The sequence below is a fragment of the Rhipicephalus sanguineus genome, chromosome 9, assembly GCF_013339695.2.
Source record: "Rhipicephalus sanguineus isolate Rsan-2018 chromosome 9, BIME_Rsan_1.4, whole genome shotgun sequence".
Lineage (NCBI taxonomy): Eukaryota > Metazoa > Arthropoda > Arachnida > Ixodida > Ixodidae > Rhipicephalus > Rhipicephalus sanguineus.
In genome coordinates this window covers 91510745-91530677 of record NC_051184.2, presented here as the reverse complement: position 1 = coordinate 91530677, position 19933 = coordinate 91510745, and the positions used below count along the sequence as shown (strand labels likewise).

Here is a 19933-nt window from a genome sequence, read left to right as displayed (position 1 = left end):
AATTTGGTTTAAAGTAAGCCTGAGTGCTCATCGGAATTTTGAACTCCTATCAACATAACCACTAGTATGACGTAGACGTAGGCCCCTTGTGACGTTGCAGAGGTAAAGCAAGTGTTGTCGACGTCACAGACAGAATATGCGCGGTGCATGCACTGTGGTATATTGCGAAGCATGTTTGCTCCCACCTTCTCCTTCTTCGGTACGTGTCGGCAGGCAGCGTGAGCGCTCCGGGTGGGTGTTCTCCAACTGGCAGTTCAACAAGCGCGTGGCTGACGTCACCCAATACTGAGCGCACGTCATCACGTGTGCCCCGAGACGCGATGGCAGTTCAACAAGCGCGTGGCTGACGTCACCCAATACTGAGCGCACGTCATCACGCGTGCCCCGAGACGCGACCGGCGCGGCGCTAGTTTCTTATCCTCTTTCGGCGCGCGTTTTGAACCTACACTAAAAATGACCATAATTAACGCTGCCAGGATTAATTAGACATCACGTTGGAGCATTTACGGTGTCATTCCGTGGTTACAAGACATAGACCTACTTATTACAACATAAATGTCACAAACAAGAAATCTGCTTTCAGGGGCCCTTTAACACCTATAGCGCACAGAAGGGACAGATACACAAAGAACAACGTGGACGCAGCGCGTTTTTCTCTGTGTTCCTGTCCCTTCTGTGGGCTATAGGTGTTAAGATGGATTACCAGCATGCCCAAGCTCACGTTCTTTCAAGTTGTTTTACGTGCCTATTTTTGGCGCCTAAAATGAGCTTTCATGATGCCTAAAAATCCGGCCTCTAGTCATCATCATGAATGGCCTATGCCTTCACATATTTTATAAAGCGACCGTGACCACCCAGATGGAGCTCAAACGGCAGCTGGCAAAACTGGCAGCTGGTTGATGATGTGACTGCGACTTTGAGAGTAATAGAAATGTGAACATGTTGTAACTACAGGAACAGTTACAAAGTCAACAATTACCTACTCAATATAAAAAAAAAAAACCCTTGCTGTTATGTGCCACAGAAATTAACAAACCCCACTACTCACCACGGGTCCACTTAAGATAACAGAAAACACGTAAATGCATAAATTAACTAATAAATAAATTAGTTGTGTAGATTAATTAATGAACAAGTAAATAACTAAACAAATACATATGTTAATGGCCTGTGCACTGCACTTCTGATCTCCGCAAATAGAGGTGTGAGTGCTCTAAAGGAGCATACCCTAAAGTAAAAAATTGTACATAAATGTATAAATAAATAAATAAATCCGTGTATACACAACTTTGCTGGTCATCCACCTTCAAAGAGTGTAATGGCTCATGAATTTTTTCTACCGTATTAGTGGAGCAGCCATGAGAGAGGACATGCCTTGTCATCCTGGTGTGAGAAGCTGCATTTGCATAAGACATTCATGTTAACTGGCTGTTTCTTTTGTGGGCAATACCCTTGCGCAGAACTAGTCTGTCAATGCATTAGTGCGCTCTGCAGAGCAGAGCTGTGACGTCTGGGGTCAAAGCGGGGTCGCCAGACACTGATAGCGAAGTCTTCTAGCGCTCTCTCAAACGACAGTGCCTTCTAGATGTTTTCGTGCCCCTGAAGCGTTCTCTGTTGAGAAAAATATATTTGGGAAGGAACATGTTTGCGATTTCCCGCTGCCGCACATTTCCTGCAGCAGTGGAGTAGAACACACTTGGTTACAGCTGCAATCGCTCTGTGTTAAGTGTCTGCTCTCATATGCATCTCTGGTCCCCGGGGAACCACAGATGGTAAGGAGTCTTCGGACAAGCTAATAAAACTCGCTGACTTCAACTCGTCTGCCAGCTTATAAACATTTGTGGATTACCCACGCCATGGACGGCACTTACAATGCTGACAACGACATCTTGATTGACGCCGAGTTTAAAGAGAAAACAAATCCAGTGCTGCAGTCAGTTCAGTACGGGTGGAAAATGAGTGTTGGTGAGTGTGCGATAACGGAAGTGTGAACGCCAGCGGCCGAGCCTCGAGTGCAGACGTAGGTGAAGATCATTGAGTGCGAGTTGGAGAGACTGTGTGTGTGAAGGCGAATGAAAACAGCTCAGTGCGCGAGGACGTGAACGTCGACGAGGTAAGGCAATGCGAGTGAACACCCGAGCTAAAGCGAGGACGCAGATGAGGTCCCCTCGATGCGGGAAACAGTGTGTGAACGCGAATGAAGTTGAATGTAAGATAACAGATGTGGGAACGCCAACGGCCGAGCCGTGAGTGTGAGTGCGAGGGAGTGTGTGTGTGAAGGCGAATGAAGCTCAGTGCGCGAGGACGTGAACGTCGACGACGGTAAGGCAATGCGAGTGAACGCCCGAGCTAAAGCGAGGACGCAGATGAGGTCCCCTCGATGCGAGAGACAGTGTGTGAACGCGAATGAAGTCGTCGAATGTAAGATAACTGCTGTGTGAACGCCAACGGCCGAGCCATGAGTGTGAGTTCGAGGGAGTGTGTGTGTGAAGGCGAATGAAAACAGCTCAGTGCGGGAGGACGTGAACGTCGACGACTGTAAGGCAGAGTGAGTGAACTGCCCAGTAGTCTAAAGGCCGAACCATATAGAGCGTTTTGGCCGGCGTTTTCTGACGTTTGAAAAGTCTGTTTTTTTTTTTATTTGACTTGTAGCGCCAGCTATTGGCATTGAGAAGAACCACAATCTCGTAATATATGGCCTCTGAGCTTGAAGCTGCCGCACATCTTTGAGGCCACGTATTCGACCAATACACTCATTCTTACTAAGCCTACCGATGAACTTGAGTACGGCTCTCGGAAACAGTTCGAAGATATCACGAGCGCTTTGCTGTCGAAGCTTCTAGGGAACAAGCTAAGTCGAATACGAGCATCAGTCGAGAACTTAAGGGCCACACAGCGCACGGCGGCGACTTATTAGATTCGAGGCGGGCGGCAACCATTTTGGCAGCAGCAACGACGCCGTTACGTAGCGAAGTCGCTGCCAAGCCGCACGCTCATTGGTTTCTGAGTCCATCGAACTGCTTCCGGCGTCGACGCTGCCGCCCGTGATATCTGGACCGTCCAGAGGTGGACGTTTCGGCCACCGTCACCGGTAGCGTCGACGTCGAGGGACGCCGGCGTACGAAACGCCGGGAAAACGCCGGCAAAAACGCTCTATATGGTTCGGCCTTAAAGCGAGGACGCAGATGAGGTCCCTCGAATGCGAGGGACAGTGTGTGAACGCGAATGAAGTCGGTGAATGTGAGGTAACGAAAGTGTGAACGCCAATGGCCGAGCCTTGAGTGCGGACGCAGCTGGAGGTCATTGAGCGCGAGTTCGCGGGACTGTGTGCGCGAAGGTGAACAAAAATAGCTCTGTGCGCGAGGATGTGAATGTCGGCGACAGTTAGGCAATGTGAGTGAACGCCCGAGCCTAAACCTGGACGCAGATGAAGACCGTTGAATGCGAGAAGCAGTAAGTCAGTTCAGTACGTCTGCATGGGAGTTGACGCGAGTCCGAACGCCAACGTACGAGTCTTGTGTGCGGACGAGATGACGGTTGAGAGCGATGAACTTTGTGCGAACGCGAATAGAAGCAGTTCAATGCGGGTGGGCTTGAATGTCTGCGACCACGATGACTGCGACTATGAAGCAGCGTGTGTGTGAACGCCCGTGCTTAGCGTAGGCAGATAGCCGTTAGTTCGAGGGACTGTATGTGAACGCGAATGGAGACCTTGAGAGCAGGTAGGCATGAATAAGTCTAGAGCACATACACATACATGCATATGTATGTATTTATATGCCTTCATTGATTTTTGCTTTGTTGGGGCTTAAGTCTATCGCGGAGGTGATTGGAGTCGTCATGGCAGCCTGTTATTTTCGGCTATTGGTGGCGAGAGGGTTCCACCCGATGTGAGGTCAGTTTTTTTCTTCTCCTTCTAAAAGCAAACAAAGCAGTAAGCAACGCGGCTGTCCGCGCCCCGGCACAGAACGTAACCCGACAGCGTTGCCACTTCGTCCTGGTCTAGTTACGCTGTGATGGTTTTGCTGGGCGCCCAGTTTCCCTCACGTTCTTGCGACCCTCTTCTACTTTTTCCGTTCTCTGGTTGCGTACGTTCTCAGCGCTTTTTGGCGGCCAGACATGAGCAGCGGCACATGCGCAGCTCGAGGGACGGAACGGGCACACACCGCGGGCATGCGCCGTCGATCCTCTTTACGGTGCCTTCCGTGTCTCGCCTTCGGGACGCGTGAAAAAGGCGTGACCTGCCCGTAGGCTCAATATCTTGTTGGTTATAGTTAGTCTCGTTTTGTGGTGCAGTGAAAGAAAGGCGGGTTATCAAACTTAACCTTATTGTTACGGTTAAGGTTGAACTGCGTTTATAAAATACAGGGCGATGGTCAGGTAATGATGGCGCCGGTAGGCTGCACCAGCTCACATCTTCTTTCTCTTCTCCTTGCTCGGCTCAAGCGCGTTGTGCCATGCGACCATGCAGTATCTTTATAGATCGTTCATTAATTGCATTGAGATTGAATTAATGTTGCTATTGTGGTAGCGGGTGGCCAATGCTTACCGTCATTTAGCAGCACTAGCCGACGTTTGCAACAGTTGAGGCCTGTCTATCCTCAAGCGGTATTGCCAAACCGCTCATGGCGGATGACTCTCCGCCTCTCTCTCGTTGGCTGCTCCAAGTGAGAGTCTAGCCTAATTAAGTGTACTTAAAGGTAATTAAGGCTAACCCTAATTATGACTTCTTAGGTCGTGTGAAATCGAACCAAACACACCCGAGGGGCTCGAGTTTATGTGGCATAATTATGCTAATTACGCCTAATGAGGCTGATTAAGCGGAACCAATTTAAGTATGGATAAATCTGATTAAGCATAGTTGAACATGGTATCGCCTAATTAATCCAAGCATAATAAAGTCTAAATAAGCCAGTCTCATTAATTCCAATTAATCCAAGCAACCCAGGTCGAATTCCCCATGAGCCCAGAGAAGCCAAGCTTGGGATGATATTAATTACCCCTGACCGAGTCGCGCCTAATTGGGCTCCAATATTTGTAAGTAGCGCTAATTAATACTAAGCCTAATCAGGACTTGGAATTTGTGACATCGAACCAGAACAACCCGAGATACTTGAGCTTCATGTCGCTTAATTATGCTAATTAGGCCGAATTAAGCCTAATTTAGATTGAGCTATGCCCGGACTTGCAAGGAAACCAGCAGCTCCGCCGTGATTCAGCCTTGCGCCTCCAGTGCGAGCTACCACATTCTTTATTCATTTATACTTATATTGGTTCGACTTAATTAGCTTAATTAGACTTAGCTAACGAAATTATGCCACCCCAGACTGGGGTATATCGGGTGTGCTTGGTTCGATCTCACATTACTTAATCAGTCGTAATTATAAGTCGTCTTAATTAACACATTTATTTGAGGATAGTTAGGCTCGACTCGGTCGGGAGTAATTAGTATCTTCCTGAGCTTGGCTTCTCTGGGCAAACGGGGAATTAGACTTGGATTGCTTGGATCATTTGGGCTGAATTGTGATCGGCTTAATTAGGCCATACCATGCTCAACTAGGTGTAATTACGTTCGGCTATACTTACCTTGGCTTAACCACTAATCGAGTTAGCTTAACTTGTCTTATGAGGGAAAGGCAAGCTGGGCTGAGTTTTCTGCTGCCGCCATACGCGTCACCTGAAAACTAAATTATGCTTCACATTATTAGGTTATACGATGCTTGGTTAGGCTAATTAACCGGTGTAAAAAGTGGTGCGCGCCTGTCGCTCGAGCCGGCCCTGCCTAAGCTGCTACGTTAAACAAAGGCACAGATGCGATGCAGCAAACAAAGCGACACCCAGTTGATATTTTCTCTGCGAGCGCCATAACCACGTCAGACAAAGGCCAGCTGATCTGACGGGACGCGCATGCGCACCGCTGCTTCAGCGGTGCTCTCGACAGCAGGCACCGCGTCGGTAGACGGTGCGTCGATGCATGCTGTCACGCGATCCTGTGGTTCGCATACTTTTGCTCATGCCAGGCCCGTAGCCAGGGGGGGGGGGCACCCCCCCCGAAATTTTGGTGACACATGGTGTTTTATCGAAAATAAGTCATGAGAAGAGGCGTTTTTCTGAAATAGTCAAAGCTTTCAGCAAGTGCCCCCCACCCCCGAAAAATATTCCTGGCTACGGGCCTGGCTCACGCCTGTACATTATTCAGTCGTTTGTGTAGGTGTGTACTTGCTTCGCGTTGCGCTGAGTCTTAGCTATGAATGGGGAGACCATAAGGAGGATTGACGTAGTGCAAGTTACCAACTCCTTTAAAGGGACACTAAAGAGAAAACCGATTTTTCTCGTATTAGTAAATTACTCTTTCACAGTTCCAAAATCACCACGCCTACCACAAGAGGACGCTTGGTAAGCGAGAACATGCAAAAAAAAAAAAAGTGGGCGGTGGCGACGCCACCTTGAAATGCCCACACAAATCGCTATGACGTCATAGATTTTGACGGCGTCTGCTAGGACCTACGTCGTTCCTAATCGGTAAAAAATCACAGCATATCCACGGAGTGAATGATGATGAGTGGGCGAAGCTGCGGAGGTTCATCGGTAAACCATGAATCTTCCGTGAATTCTGCCCAGTACATCATCACCGACGTGAGATCGGGCGCGTCTATACTAAAAGTTCGATAAGTTATGACGACTTGCAGCTCACTTTAATTTTACATGTACGCTGTGAATTTTGATTGTTTAGAAAACCATTGCTTTAGAAAACATCTGGCGTCTTTCGTTAAGCAGCTGGCGTCTTTTCGTTTTGCTTTAGAAACATCTGGCGTTCTTCCGTTTTGCTTTTACAAAACATCTGGCGTCTTTCGTTGGTTTATTTCATCAATCAACGGCGTTTTGAACAAAATTTTTATTGTTTAATCACGCACAGGAGAAATCTCACCAGGCACTACCTTGGAGGTAAAGAATGGCTGCTAATGGGAATGAGAGACAGAAGAAGTCGGCTTTTAGCTACCGCTGCGAATTTTTTATTGTTCAACAACGCACAGGAAAAATCTCCCACCGGCACCACCTTGGAGGTCAAAGCGTAAGACTGGTTACGCACTACGACTACGACTACAACTACGAGGGACGAACGGGTGCCGCCTTAAGGAGCTTCGCCCCTAAAATGAAGTACCTCGTCTTCTTATGCGACCAGAGACAACATACCAAGTTTCAGGAAATTTCGCTGGGCCAATGTTGCCAAACTAACGAGAAATGCAGTTTTGAAATCCGTGGCGTCCCGCAGGGATATTTTGGCGCGAAATTTAAAAATGATAGTTTGAACTTGATTTTCTCCTGTGTTGTTAAAGGTATGATGGTGAAATTAACAACATTAGAGTTTTCAGGTTAAAATTTATCAATCTAAACCGATTCTTTGTTTCACTTTAGTGTACCTTTAACCTCCGAACCTTTGCAGATGCAGCGCTGTCACTTACGACGGTGGCGGCACAAGCGCTTGGTGTTAGGTTGTTGAAGGAAGTTTCAGACACCGAGCGCGGGCCAAGAAACCACCGTTAACTTATCGGCCTACCGCTGCAACGGAGGAGGCGAGTCGCGGCCGCAGCTGATTTCGTTCGCTCAAAGCATGGCTGAGAGCAGCACGTTCGCTGCGCGCGAATGCGCTAGTCACGTGGTTCTTTTTGTATTTCACGGGCTTTCTTTGCAGCTTGGAAAAAATGGTATACGTGAGGCTTTCTTTATCGCAAATAATGCAGTGGGGGTTTCTGAAGACGCTCTCGAACTTTGGAAGTCGCATTTCTTGCCTTAAGTCAATATTTAGCAATTTAGTTAAATAATCCTAATTAACTAATTAACTACAAAACAAAAAAAAATGGCTGTAGTGCGCAATGGGACTGTTAGCAGTTTGCAGCTGATTTCACTCAGTGTAAAAAAGCGCGCTGAAAGTAGACGAAAGCTACGTAGAGGAACGACACGGGAAAACACGTTCCCTCTACGTAGCTTTCGTCTACTTTCAGCGTGATAAAGTTTACACTATAAGCAACCAACTGGCCCCCACCCTGGCACTTCTGATTTAACTCGCCTGCCTCTAATATTGTATTTTTAACCCTCGGCTAAAGATAGCTGGGACACCCGGTGTGTGTGTGTGTGTGTGTGTGTGTGTACACACACACACACACACACACACACACACTTCATTAGCCCGGCTGCCAATAACTGATTTGGCAGCAGGGCTAGTTCGTCTTTATTCATCTCGAATTGACTTATACAGCGCAGAATACAACTCGGACGGCAGAGAAGCTCATACGCACGGTGCTGACTCACAAGTGAGCTTATTGCTTACGATATAAACGCCAACGCGTACACGCACGCGAAAGAGACATTGATTAACAAGTAAAAAGACTGAGCACAATAGATACCCCAATCTGTTTACGGCTCGTACGTGACTTTGAGGTATTCGATCTCCTTACCGCCTAAAGAAATAGACGGTTGACTGGGACACTTCGTACTGTTTTTGTTACTGTGGTAGCTCTCTATCACTGTGTCATAAGACAGCCGCTTGGGCTGATGCTTCGTGCAATGTGCTACTAGGTTTTAGTAATAGTTAATTATTTTCACATTTTTCTCTGGTGCTACTATAATCTCACATTCGCGCACTTTCCACTTTGTCCGATATAAGTGTTGCCGAACAGCAGAGGGACCTGGTAGACTACGTAAACGCGAACGTCTACACATTGCATTTATGTCTTACGCGACAAACCCTCATTTGAGAGCTCGCCCATGTGTGCTTGTTTGCTGTCCGAGTTGCATTTTGCACTGCACAAGAAGGCATCGTGGAAACGACGGATTCTAAAACCTAAGCTGCGTACCCAGGTCCACATAGTGCTCAGCTACTTTCTGGGACATCGCGCTTTCCAAAACTTCTGCGCCGAGCGTGCTTACCCGTCGCAATTTCATAGTGCTTTGTACGGAGACTAAAAACAAGCATTAGGCTGAAGCCCCCCTGCAAAGAAGCCCGTTTTGCAGCTGTTTTACGCACTCGGAGGTTTGAAGCGCCGTTCAGCGAGCGTCTGATGTGCCGCCAGAATTATAAGAAAAGTATTTATGTAGCACACTCTTGAGAAGCGAATGGAATGTCGTGAGGTCGTCGCGCAAGGAAGCTAGCCACTCTCCCCGAAGCAGATGCACTCATCCACAGCGTCGAGCTTCGTCCGGAAGCGATGACCCTACCTTGCTTTGTCATTGGAGGCAAGCGCGCACGTGACGTTTGCGCCACGAGGGCGCCACTCTTGCGTTTCGCGTCGTCCTCGCAACCAACCGGGAGTTGGACCCCTCGTCCCTAGACTTCCCGCAGGAAGGCATCGCCGCATATAGCGAATTTACCGCATTATAGAACGAATTTTAAAACATGTGCGGCCCCGAACACATACATGACAACTGTGCATGTCTGCAACTGTCTGCAACCGTGCACGCTCGCATGTCTCAAATTCCTTACCTCCATAGATATCGAATTCAAAACGCCTCGACAGCGGCGTTCAAATTTCTCCTGTGATCAACCGGGGAAAGGGTGGCGCCGGAGTGACACGAGTGTGCCGCCACGCAGGCGGTGCTAGCGGACAAAGTACATCTCCGAAAGGGGCGGCGGTTGTACGGTGGTATCTGGTACCTCGCTGATTGGTTGAGGAGGCGCTGACGTCACGCGCAGATGCTGGCGAACCTTAAGTGCCTACGATGCGATGGCCGGGCGTTCTGCTGGTGTGACGTTGCGACGACTTGCATAGCCATTCGTCTCGACAGTCACGTTCGATGATTGTTTTCGCAGCAGAGCTGTAAATGTAACTCCTCCTTGGTTTGCGATGCCCATCTCCTTCCGCCCACGAACACAGAAAGAGATAGAAAGAGAACAAAAAAAAAACATCCTCATGACCTCCTTCGATAAAGCGATGACGTCGCGTAATGACGTCATCGACATCGTCGATCGGTCATCGGTGAACTGATCCCGGAGGCCGCGCGGAAAACTTAAGTGGAGCGGTACTCCTTTCGTGCGTGTTTCACAACGTCAGTCGAGTCTAGGCGCTGCAGCGTTAGCGCGGTCGTGCGTGGCAGATATAGACTGCTCAGCGTGAGAACGTCGTTTGCTTAGCCAGACATTTTTAGGGGCGTAGCTCCTCTTAGTCTAACCTTGTCCCATGTCAGGCGTAACCGCGGCAGTATCTGCCGAACAGTATAATAGATGGCGCTGTCCCATAGAGATGCATGCAAAGTGCAGTTGGGTGACGATATACTAGATGGCGCTGTCCCATATAGATAGAAAAAAATAATAAATAAATAAAAATAATAAGAATAAAAAATAAATAAAATAACAAAAATAAACAAAATGGACAAATAAAAAAAAGAAGGAAAGACGGAAAAAGGAAACATAATCAAAGCGGCGTATCGCTTTGATTACTGCTGGGCGAAACCACTGAACATTTCACGGTGTGACCATGATTGCTTCAGGAGCTTCGCCCAAGCTCTTCATCATTCACCCGTGGATATGCTGTTTTTTTCGGGAGGCGTGTTCAATCATACTTTATGTGTGTTCGTGCGTGCGTTTGTATGTGTGCGTGTACACATGCACAATCGAGAAAAACTTCGGGGGAACCACCCCACCCTACGGCCCTGGCCCGAGGAGCAGAGGCGAGAGTGCGCCTCCGCAGAGTTGAATGGCTCCAACTGTTTTTTTTTTTTAACACGAAAGTGTTTTATGCCGGGGTCTACCAAGACTTCAGTGACGTATTTCCGTCACGGAAATGACGTGGAAAAAATATACACAATCAGATGGCAAAGAAAAAAAGATACCGTCGACGGGCATCGAACCCACGACCGCTCGGTCTGCAACAACAGATGCCGGGCACGTTATCCACTGCGCCACGGTCACTTTTTTTTTTTTTTTCTTTATTGCCTCACAAAGTATTTTCATACACTAATCGTAAACCAGGGAACAGTACAGTGATACACCACCAGCTGTTAGCTGGCTACATGTTAAAACTTTGGCATGTGTAACAACAACTCCACTCTGGGAACCCACTCCGGTACATCCATCTGCACTTTCTGCATTTCGACAAAACGAGAGACACATTCGCGAAAGTAATCGCGAACAGGTCTGACTTCCACATCGGCATTTTGAAAGGCCGTTCGGGTTTGCCATATACTATGCAGGCCCAGGAGCATAATAAGGTCGTAAGGTTCATTTGAATACTTGACTGAGGTGTCACGTAGAAAATTGTATAAAGACCTTGTGGATATTTTATTGCCTGTACCGTTGTACCGTGAGCTATATTCTGCAGGCCCAGGCCAAGATGTACTTAAACGCGTGAAAAGAATGCTCGTAGCGCCAGGAGTTAAAACATTTTTCTTTAAATTGCACACCGGGACTTTACCAGTTAAAACATGGTTGGAAGATAAAGGCTTATTTGTACCATGGGGCCCAGATTGTTTTCTATGCAAAAAACCAGAGACAATTGAACACGTTTTCCTAGACTGCTGGAGTGGGGTGTTTTTTTGGGACATATTACAAAGAACTCTAAAAAAGAAGTTACCGTTAAATTCACATGGAATCCGGTTTCTCTCGGTTGAAAATGAGGACACTGCGCCACGGTCACAGACTCTGGAGGCTTTACGAACGCGCCTTTTATATCTACCACTCTCCCGGTCTGCTGGGTGGTGTTGACCTCTGGGAGTGGTAAGGTAAACTAATTCGTCATTGCTGTGGCCTCCGCGACTAGCACATGCAACGCGTTACGTGTCCGTCCCATTCGGCGCGTTTTCAATATAAGTCGAATTTTGTCAATGCCTTAACACACCGCGGGGTGGCGACCTTTGCCCAAGCGTCGTAAAAGCGTCGGCCTTGCTCAGCATCACGCTAACACAAACCAAAAATAGCTCCGCGACGCGCACCTGCCTCACCTGGCTGTAACACCGCGTTCCATGCTCACGCGCTCGCCCCGAGAAAAATCGCGGCCGGACTACCGGCGCGGCACGACGCGCTTTGCGTTTCCCTCTAGTCCGGCGGTGGCGTTCAATCACATTTTAACATGCCGCGGGATGGCGACCAAGTTCTGCGTCCAATATGCGACGCTCTTCTGACTATCATACCTCCTTCTCTGATTACGCTTTCACCGTTAACTACCACAGCTACCACAAGGGTTTGTTTAATCATTTAACATGGACGTTAGTCGTCGGGATGGAGATGTACCACCAATAATCAAAGTGGGTGCATACACGTTAAAGGGACCCTGAAACGGTTTTGACGATTATGTACGAACACATTGAGCCGGTAGAACAAGTCCCAAGGATCATTTACTGACCGATTTAAGCTCTGTGCGAAAACTGTGTAATTTATAGGGGGGCGCCCCCCCTATTCACCTAAGAGGGGGGGGGGGCGCAAAATCTGCCCCGTACATTGACCCCTATTCGCCTAAGAGGGGGGGGGGCGCCAAATCTGCCCCATACATTGACTTAGTAGGGTGGGGGGTGCGCTGCGACGAACCTTTGCCCCCCCCCCCTAATGGGGAACCCTGCGCACGCCTATGTCTGTAGGCACTGTTGCGATAAACTAATGCATAAAACCAGCGCACTGCGCGACCCAACCGCAATGACACATCTGTTCCAGCTAGCCCCAAATAAGTATACCTGATTGATTTTTAACGAATTTGCGCGAGGACACGAAGACAAAGAAGAGAAACCCAAGGGCGAGCGCAATCTAACAACTGGTTTATTTTTCCCGAAAAAAAAAATTATTCGAATAACCCTCCGATCTGGTCAAAATAACTCGTCAAAAGCGCACATATCACAGCTCGTGATGACATGCCTTATGTCTTAATGCAAGGCATGCTAAGGAGGGTTGTTAAGTGAATTTTTTTTCCCGGAATAAACAAACCAGTTTTTAGATTGCGCCCCTCATTGTGTTGCTCCTCTTTGTCTCCGTGTTCTTGCGCAAATTCGTTAAACGGACACTAAAGAGCAAAACGATTTTTCTCGCATTAGTAAACTACTCTTTCACGATACCAAAAACACCACGCTTGCTGCGAGGAGACGCTTAGTAAGCGAGAAAACGCGCAAAAAGAAAATGTGGGTGTCGATGCCACCTAGAGGTTTCCGCACCATTCGCCGTGACGTCACATATTTTGACGGTGCCTACTAGGGCCTACGTAGTTCCTAATCGGTAAAAATGGAGTACATTGTCCTCTGAGCGGGCCATAGACTTAACATACCAAGTTTGAGGAAATTCTGTTGAGCCAATGGCGTCAAAATACGATAAATGCGCTTTGATATCCGTGACGTCACGCGGCGAGATTACGGCGGGAAATTTAAAAATGAAACTTTGAACTTGTTTTTCTCGTTTATTAATGAACCTACGATGGTGAAATTAACGGCATTAGAGTTCTTAGAGTACAATTTATCGATCTTAACCTATTTATTGTTTCTCTTTAGTGTCCCTTTCACGTGAATATTTACCAACTACGTCTGATTTCAGTATTCATTTAATCCGAGGAAGATGCGGTTGAATTGAACTTCTTGTCCGGTGACGTGTGTGTGTGTGTTCCGAGAGGGCGCCCTTGTAACGCGACGCCGACTCTCTCCTTCTCTTCCGCAGCGTGTTTTGGGACCTGTACTGCGCGGCGCCTGAGCGAAGGGATACGTGCGAGCACTCGAGCGAAGCCAAGGCCTTCCACGACTATGTGAGTACTCCCCTACGGGGACCCGTGTATTATGCGCAGTCTCAGAAAACAGTTTGCACCTTTTGGGGAGTCATTTTTGTGTTTTTTTTTTGTCCCCACAACAACAGTAGTCGTCACCTGGCTTGCCTAACGTTTCCTTTCTCGAAAAACTCGATTTAAATTTAGGTGCACGTTAAAGCACCCCAGGTGGTCGAAATTTCCGGAGCCCCTCCACTACGGCGTTCCTCATAATCGTATCGTGGTTTTGGCACGCTAAACCCCGACAGCTTTTATATTATCGCCGGCTACTTTACTTAGTTTTCCGAACAAGAATGCTACCCCACGCTGATGGTGGGCACGCCGTTTGTGTCGTGAAAGTACCGCGCTCGCTGCGATAACGCAAACGAACGACATGCAACACGACGATTGCGGCTGTGTGGCAGGAGTACAAGTGCACCCTCTTTGGGGTGTTGTGCTGCAGAGTTCCACCAAGCGGGGCGGCACCTGTGGCATTGAAAAGCCTGTGCTCAGCTTTAATTTTGGCCTGAATCGTCTTCAAAGGTATAATCGGCAACACAGTCCTGCGCTTCATTCGATGATAACTTTTAACCTAACAGAAGGGAAAATGTCGAATGACATTGTCAGTGATTCCACTCCTGAGCCAAATAGGATTTACTGCGCCATCCTCATAATGTCGACGGAAATTGTGCCAAACTGCGCCAGAGTCGCGGGTTTGAGGTCGTCTATCACCGGCAATCGCACCGCCGGCGTGTCAAAACATGTGCAGCTTGACCTTGCCGCCGCCAAAGTCACAACCACAGACCAATAATTCTTCCGCTGAACAGCTCGCGCGTCCGTCCAGAGTAAGCCACGACGCCATGCTCGTTGCCGGCGCAGCTTCTGTTGTGGATGTCGGCTCGACGGCAAAACGCACTCTCTGCAGAGGCTCGCGACGTCTAGGCCAATCGGTAGCGAGAAAGTGTGGCGGCGATTCATCGACGGACGTTGTCTGTCCAGAAATGCTGCTGATAGTTCGTTTCAAGCGTCGCACGGTGCGTAATTAAAGCAGTGTTCACTGATAACTATACGCGCGACGCTAAAATGTCTGTCACTTGTGTTTCCGGACATCGCGGAATGAAAAATGTACTTTGTCCATGTATCTTCATCTAGAAGAGTTTTTTCGTAATTCCTTTCACCAGCACATCCGGGTTCGCAATCGCTGTTGCGGTGAATACACCCTAAAAGGCCCTGCCCTTTCGAGCCCGTGAGTGATAGGGTACGTCCCAATTAGAATTTTTTGCTCCATTAAAAAAATGTAATTTCGTTAATAAAAGCATGCCTCCTGGTCGGGGCAGCCGTAATTCGGTTTTAATACGCGCAGCTGTCTGCAGTGGGCAGGTCGCTGACGACCCTGACGTCTGAATGCCCAATGTGAAGCGGCTACGCCATGTTACACGTCCTCCCCTCGCGTTCCAGGTTCAAAGCTGACGGTTAAAAAAATCAGTATCGTTTAAGGGCGAAGCAATGAATGCGATACCAACAAATTGTTATACGAAGTAAGGCTAGCAGCTGACTCTTTTGGATCCGATCTCGCGTAGCTCAACTATACGCTGGTTTAATTGAATATGGCCGCGCCAGGGACCAAAGCGGTTTTCGTGCTGTCAGTTTTTAAACGCGAAGTAAGCGTTGAGAACGCAGCAAGTTTACGAGCCGTCTCCTGATACCACGAGATAGCGTGCGTGCCAGTGAACTTCGAGCGACGCAGCACCCCCCCCCCCCTCCTTCTCCCCTGGCGTCCCTTTATGCTCCTTACGAAAGACGGGCGCGGCGTTTACGCTCTGTTTGATGAGCAATCGACGGCAGCCCTCGCACGCGGGGTGATGTCATCGCATATGCGCCCTCCGTGCGACGGAGACGGCCGGCTCGTTTAATCTCCGCTTCAGCCGCGTTCGTCGCCATAGCTCGCGGTCTTTTACCCGCGGATAGAACATACGATGCGCTGAGTGATGTTATCCATTTGGAACGTGACAGCGACGGCAAAAACCCGTCGATGGTGTCGGTATAATTGCTATCGCAATAAAAAGAAAAAAAAATTGAGCCATTCCACTCCGTGAGGTGGATGACCAGCGAAGCTGTTTAGCGCACGACACTGTGGCAACATGGTGGAGGCCAGTTTGATATGCGAAGCCAGGGTGTTGAAGGCCAGGCTGTTAGCGTTCAATACGCAATATTAATGTGAAAGCCCTAGATGCCTCATCAAACACGAAAATTGGCCGTCGGCGGCGTCAATAGGATTGATGCGAAAAAAATATCACGTGATGACGTCATCATGACATCATCGTTCGCTAAAACTCGTGACGTTATACATCGCGAACTCGCATGATGATGTTATTACATGACGCCGTCTGCCTCAATGTTCGGTGCGCCGATCATGGAGGTAGTGCTAAACCAGGCGCGGAGGAGAAAGCTTGCAATGCCTCCGATCCTCGTGGCGGTGCAGAATGCTTTGAGAGGGGGAGGGTCAATACATCGAGGGAGAAGAATAAGAAGATTGTTTTCATCTTCGAGTCGTCATAGGGGAATGCATAAGGGACCCTGTGTCCCCCCCCCCTTTTTTTGCACTGCTCCCTAGAGGGCACTGGGAGTTTTTCGGCGTACAGTCAGAATGTCCTAGCTGTATACAGTTTCCCTACAAGACATGCAGGCGTGACATGCGCCGATTTATGACGGATTTTAGCCCGATCGCATATTATGTTTCAGTTTTCAAAGCTTCTACACTGGCGCTCCTCGTACTGAGGTTTTACAACTGCGCGCAACAGAACACTTCAAAGGTAGCTGTAGAGAAGAGGGTTCCTGGTGCATTCACCTAAAGGCCCGAACACACGTACGCGTTGCAGCGCGTCAACGCATGACTTTCTGACGCGGCGCCGCGCCCTCTCCCTATGGAGAGGGAGGGCGCGCAGCTTTGCGTAGCCGCGCGCCCTCTTTCCCCTAGGGAGAGGGCGCGGCGCCGCGCCAAATAGCACGCGTTGACGCGCTGCAACGCGTACGTGTGTTCGGGCCTTAAGACAACTCGAAGGCGAAAGCCATCTTCCTTTTCCTCTTAGCCGACGCGTTGATGATGCCCCGCCACCCTGCGAAAAGCCGTGCGCCTAGCGTGCTTTTGCCCTGCCTCGGGGATCGGAGGCACCTCACCTGGTTTTGCACTGCCTCCTTGATCGGGCCACCTTTGACCATGCTACGATGTCATGTGACGTTACGTCACGCCAGAATTGGCGACGTCACGATGACGTCACAAATTTTCGCTATCTGTGACGTCATCACGTGATGATCTTTTGCATCACTCGTGCTGTGCCCGAAGCCACGGGATGCCGACGGTCAATTTTCTCGTTTGATGAGGCATCTAAGGCTTTCGCTTCAAAACTTGGGCGGTCTTATTATGGTCGGTCTTGTCGTCGGTTACAGCTTAATAATAATAAATATCTGGGGTTTAACGTCCCAAAACTACGATATGACGAGAGACGCCGTAGTGGAGGGCTCCGGAAATTTCGACCACCTGGGGTTCTTTGACGTGCACCTAAATCTAATCGGTTACAGCTTAAAAATAAATATAAACTCCTCCCCAAGAGCTGCTGCGCTCCTGTCATTCATCTCATCAAGAGAGTCGTGATAGGTGGTTTGCTATCGGTTACAGCTTAAAAATAAATATAAACTCCTCCCCAAGAGCTGCGGCGCTCCTGTCATTCATCTCATCAAGAGAGTCGTGATAGGTGGTTTCCGTTCCAACCATGAGTACTTTTTCGCTGATAATGTAAAACTGCGCACATTAGCCAGACAATTCATGTTTTAGACTGAAAACCAGCGACACGAACATGTGTCCGCAAGGAAGTCTCCCTCCTCAACTCCACTAAAGGTGATTGGCGTCACGTAAATAAACAAATGCCATTGGATGGGGCATCTGTGCACTTTTTCCTAGGGTGGGACAGCGACGACTGTGGGCGGAGCTTAGGTTGTAGGCCACTGTAGTAAACTTATCCTGTTACAATACCATAAAAAAAGACATTTTCATCGCGAGAAGAGGCTTAACCGGAAACACTCACGAAACAGGAAGTACAGGTGGCGCCGTCGCCTTTAATTTCGCGCACTAGGTCGTCGTTACCTCACGAACTTCGACTTGCGTCCACTCGGGGCGTACTTAAAAAATTAGAAGATCCGAAAAAAATCGACCTGTTCAAGTTTCTCGAGTTCGCTTGCTACCGAACCACAGAAGCCCCAAATACCAAATAAACGCTTGGAACCCCGTCAAGTCACTTCCGTGTACCAGCACCCAGGTTTCGGCGCCAAATTCAAAACAAGGAAACGAAGAAAGGTATTTCGAACCTCGATGTTTGTGATCTTTTAATGGACGAACGAGTGGTGTTTACCAAAAAATTAAAAAAAAGTCGTAGGCGTCAAGACAGACAGACAATAGATAGATAGATAGATAGATAGATAGATAGATAGATAGATAGATAGATAGATAGATAGATAGATAGATAGATAGATAGATAGATAGATAGATAGATAGATAGATACGCTCGAAGTGGTTGAAGTTAGCTAAGAAATGCTTCGCATTTAATAATGTTCAGATGGAATGTGCAGCTTATCAGACGGTCGAACTTCATGTAAATTCAGTCATTATTGACTCTCTGCGGAAGGTTGTAAGCACTTATTAGTGGGACACCGCTGACGTATTTGGCGAAGATTTGGTGCATGGATGCACGTCGTCTTCGGCTTGGGTTGCGACGTGGCGATTCCGAAACCGGTGCGCCTTCTTCATCGTCGATGTACTACCATGTTCCCTCGGTTGGAATTCTCTCCCCCCTCGTTGCATTGATTTTTTTCTTCTCTCCTCCTCCGCTGTGATAACCCTGGCCGCCGTCCTTTCGGGCTACGCTCTTGCTTTTTTCTTTCCTTTTTTTTTTACCCTTCTCCCCGTTCATCTCATCTCCCTCGCTTTCTGTGTCTCCGGGCGCTTATTATTTGCCTATCTATTTTCTCGGGATTCTTCTTTCGTGCGTCGATCTCTCTGTCGTTCGTCTTTTATTTTTTTTATTTACTCCTTCTTTCGTTATTGTCATTTCACGCTGAGGTGTCGTCATTCCCCTCCGCCTCCTTCGTCGTTGCCTGTTTGATTTGTCCTTACTTTTTTTTTTTGTCTTCGTTTCGGTTCCTTTTCTCCCGCCCCACTGCGGAGCTCTTTTCGCGCTTCCCTCTGTGTATCGCCCGCGCTGCGTCTATTTTTATTCTTGCGTCGATCCCCCTCGGCGGTCGAAGCCGCGGCTTGCCCCCCCCTTTTTCCCCCTCTCCATCCCGCCCTGTTCCCGTACCCGCTCTCTCTCCCTCTCCCCGACTGTACTACGCATTTGCCCTTTGGCGTCGTGCCGCTGTTTTCGGGAAGGCGTGCCCCCCCCCCCTCTTTTTTTCGTTTATGTCTGCTTGCTCCCTTTCCCTCCTTACCCGCGCGCGTGCCCTCTTCCTCTTTTATCCCTATTCCGACCCGGAGTACTTTTTTCTTCGTCTGCTATTTTCGGGCCCCAGTGCTTTTTCCCTTTTTTTTCATTTTTCTTCCTTTTTTTCCGTCGTATTTTTATTTCCTCGTCTCCCAGTACGTTTCGCTTATTGCATCTTGTGCGCTGTAGTTTATTTTTTTTGTCTCCTCTTTTTTACTGTTGGCTTGTTATTTTAGTGTGGTGTACTTCTTTCCCCTTTCTATCGCTCTCCTCTTATAACTTGCTTATTCTTTCTAGCGTGCCGTACTTCTAGTTTTTGTCTCTGTCGCTCTCCTGTTACAACTGTTCGCTTATTTATTTTTCTAGTGTGCTGTACTTTTCTTATTTTTTTTGTATCTCGGCCCTTTGGTCCTTCTAGCTCCTCCGCTTTTCCAAACCGAAATTCTCTTCCCCCCTCTCTTTCTATGCGTGTGTCATCGCGGTCTCCTTCGCACCCTTTCCACCCTTCTTCCACTGACCCTTTCCTTTCGCTTCCAGCAACGCCGGGTCCCGATTTCTACATTCCTCGCTGCACAGCGCCACGACTTCTCAGACTCTCTCTCTCTCTCCCGTTCTCTCCCTCTCGTGTGCTTTCCAGGCATACTCGTTCTCTCTGTTTTCTTCCTTCTTTCCTTCTTCTTCCCTAATGTCGCCGCTGCTGCAGTTCGCGCGAGCTACCTCGTTGCCCTCACCTTCTCCTTCGCCATTTCCCCT

The 19933-nt window shown here is 48.5% G+C and overlaps 1 protein-coding gene across 6 annotated transcripts in view; it reads left to right on the top strand.

The window, feature by feature from the left end:
* Window positions 1–19933, top strand: part of LOC119406009 (single-stranded DNA-binding protein 3) — a 115971-nt gene that overhangs the window by 26977 nt on the left and 69061 nt on the right. For all 6 annotated transcript variants that reach the window (XM_037672853.1, XM_037672856.1, XM_037672854.1 and 3 more), the window contains exon 4: window positions 13625–13709. In XM_037672853.1, the coding sequence (XP_037528781.1) occupies window positions 13625–13709 (85 nt within the window). The remainder of the gene's footprint in view (window positions 1–13624; window positions 13710–19933) is intronic.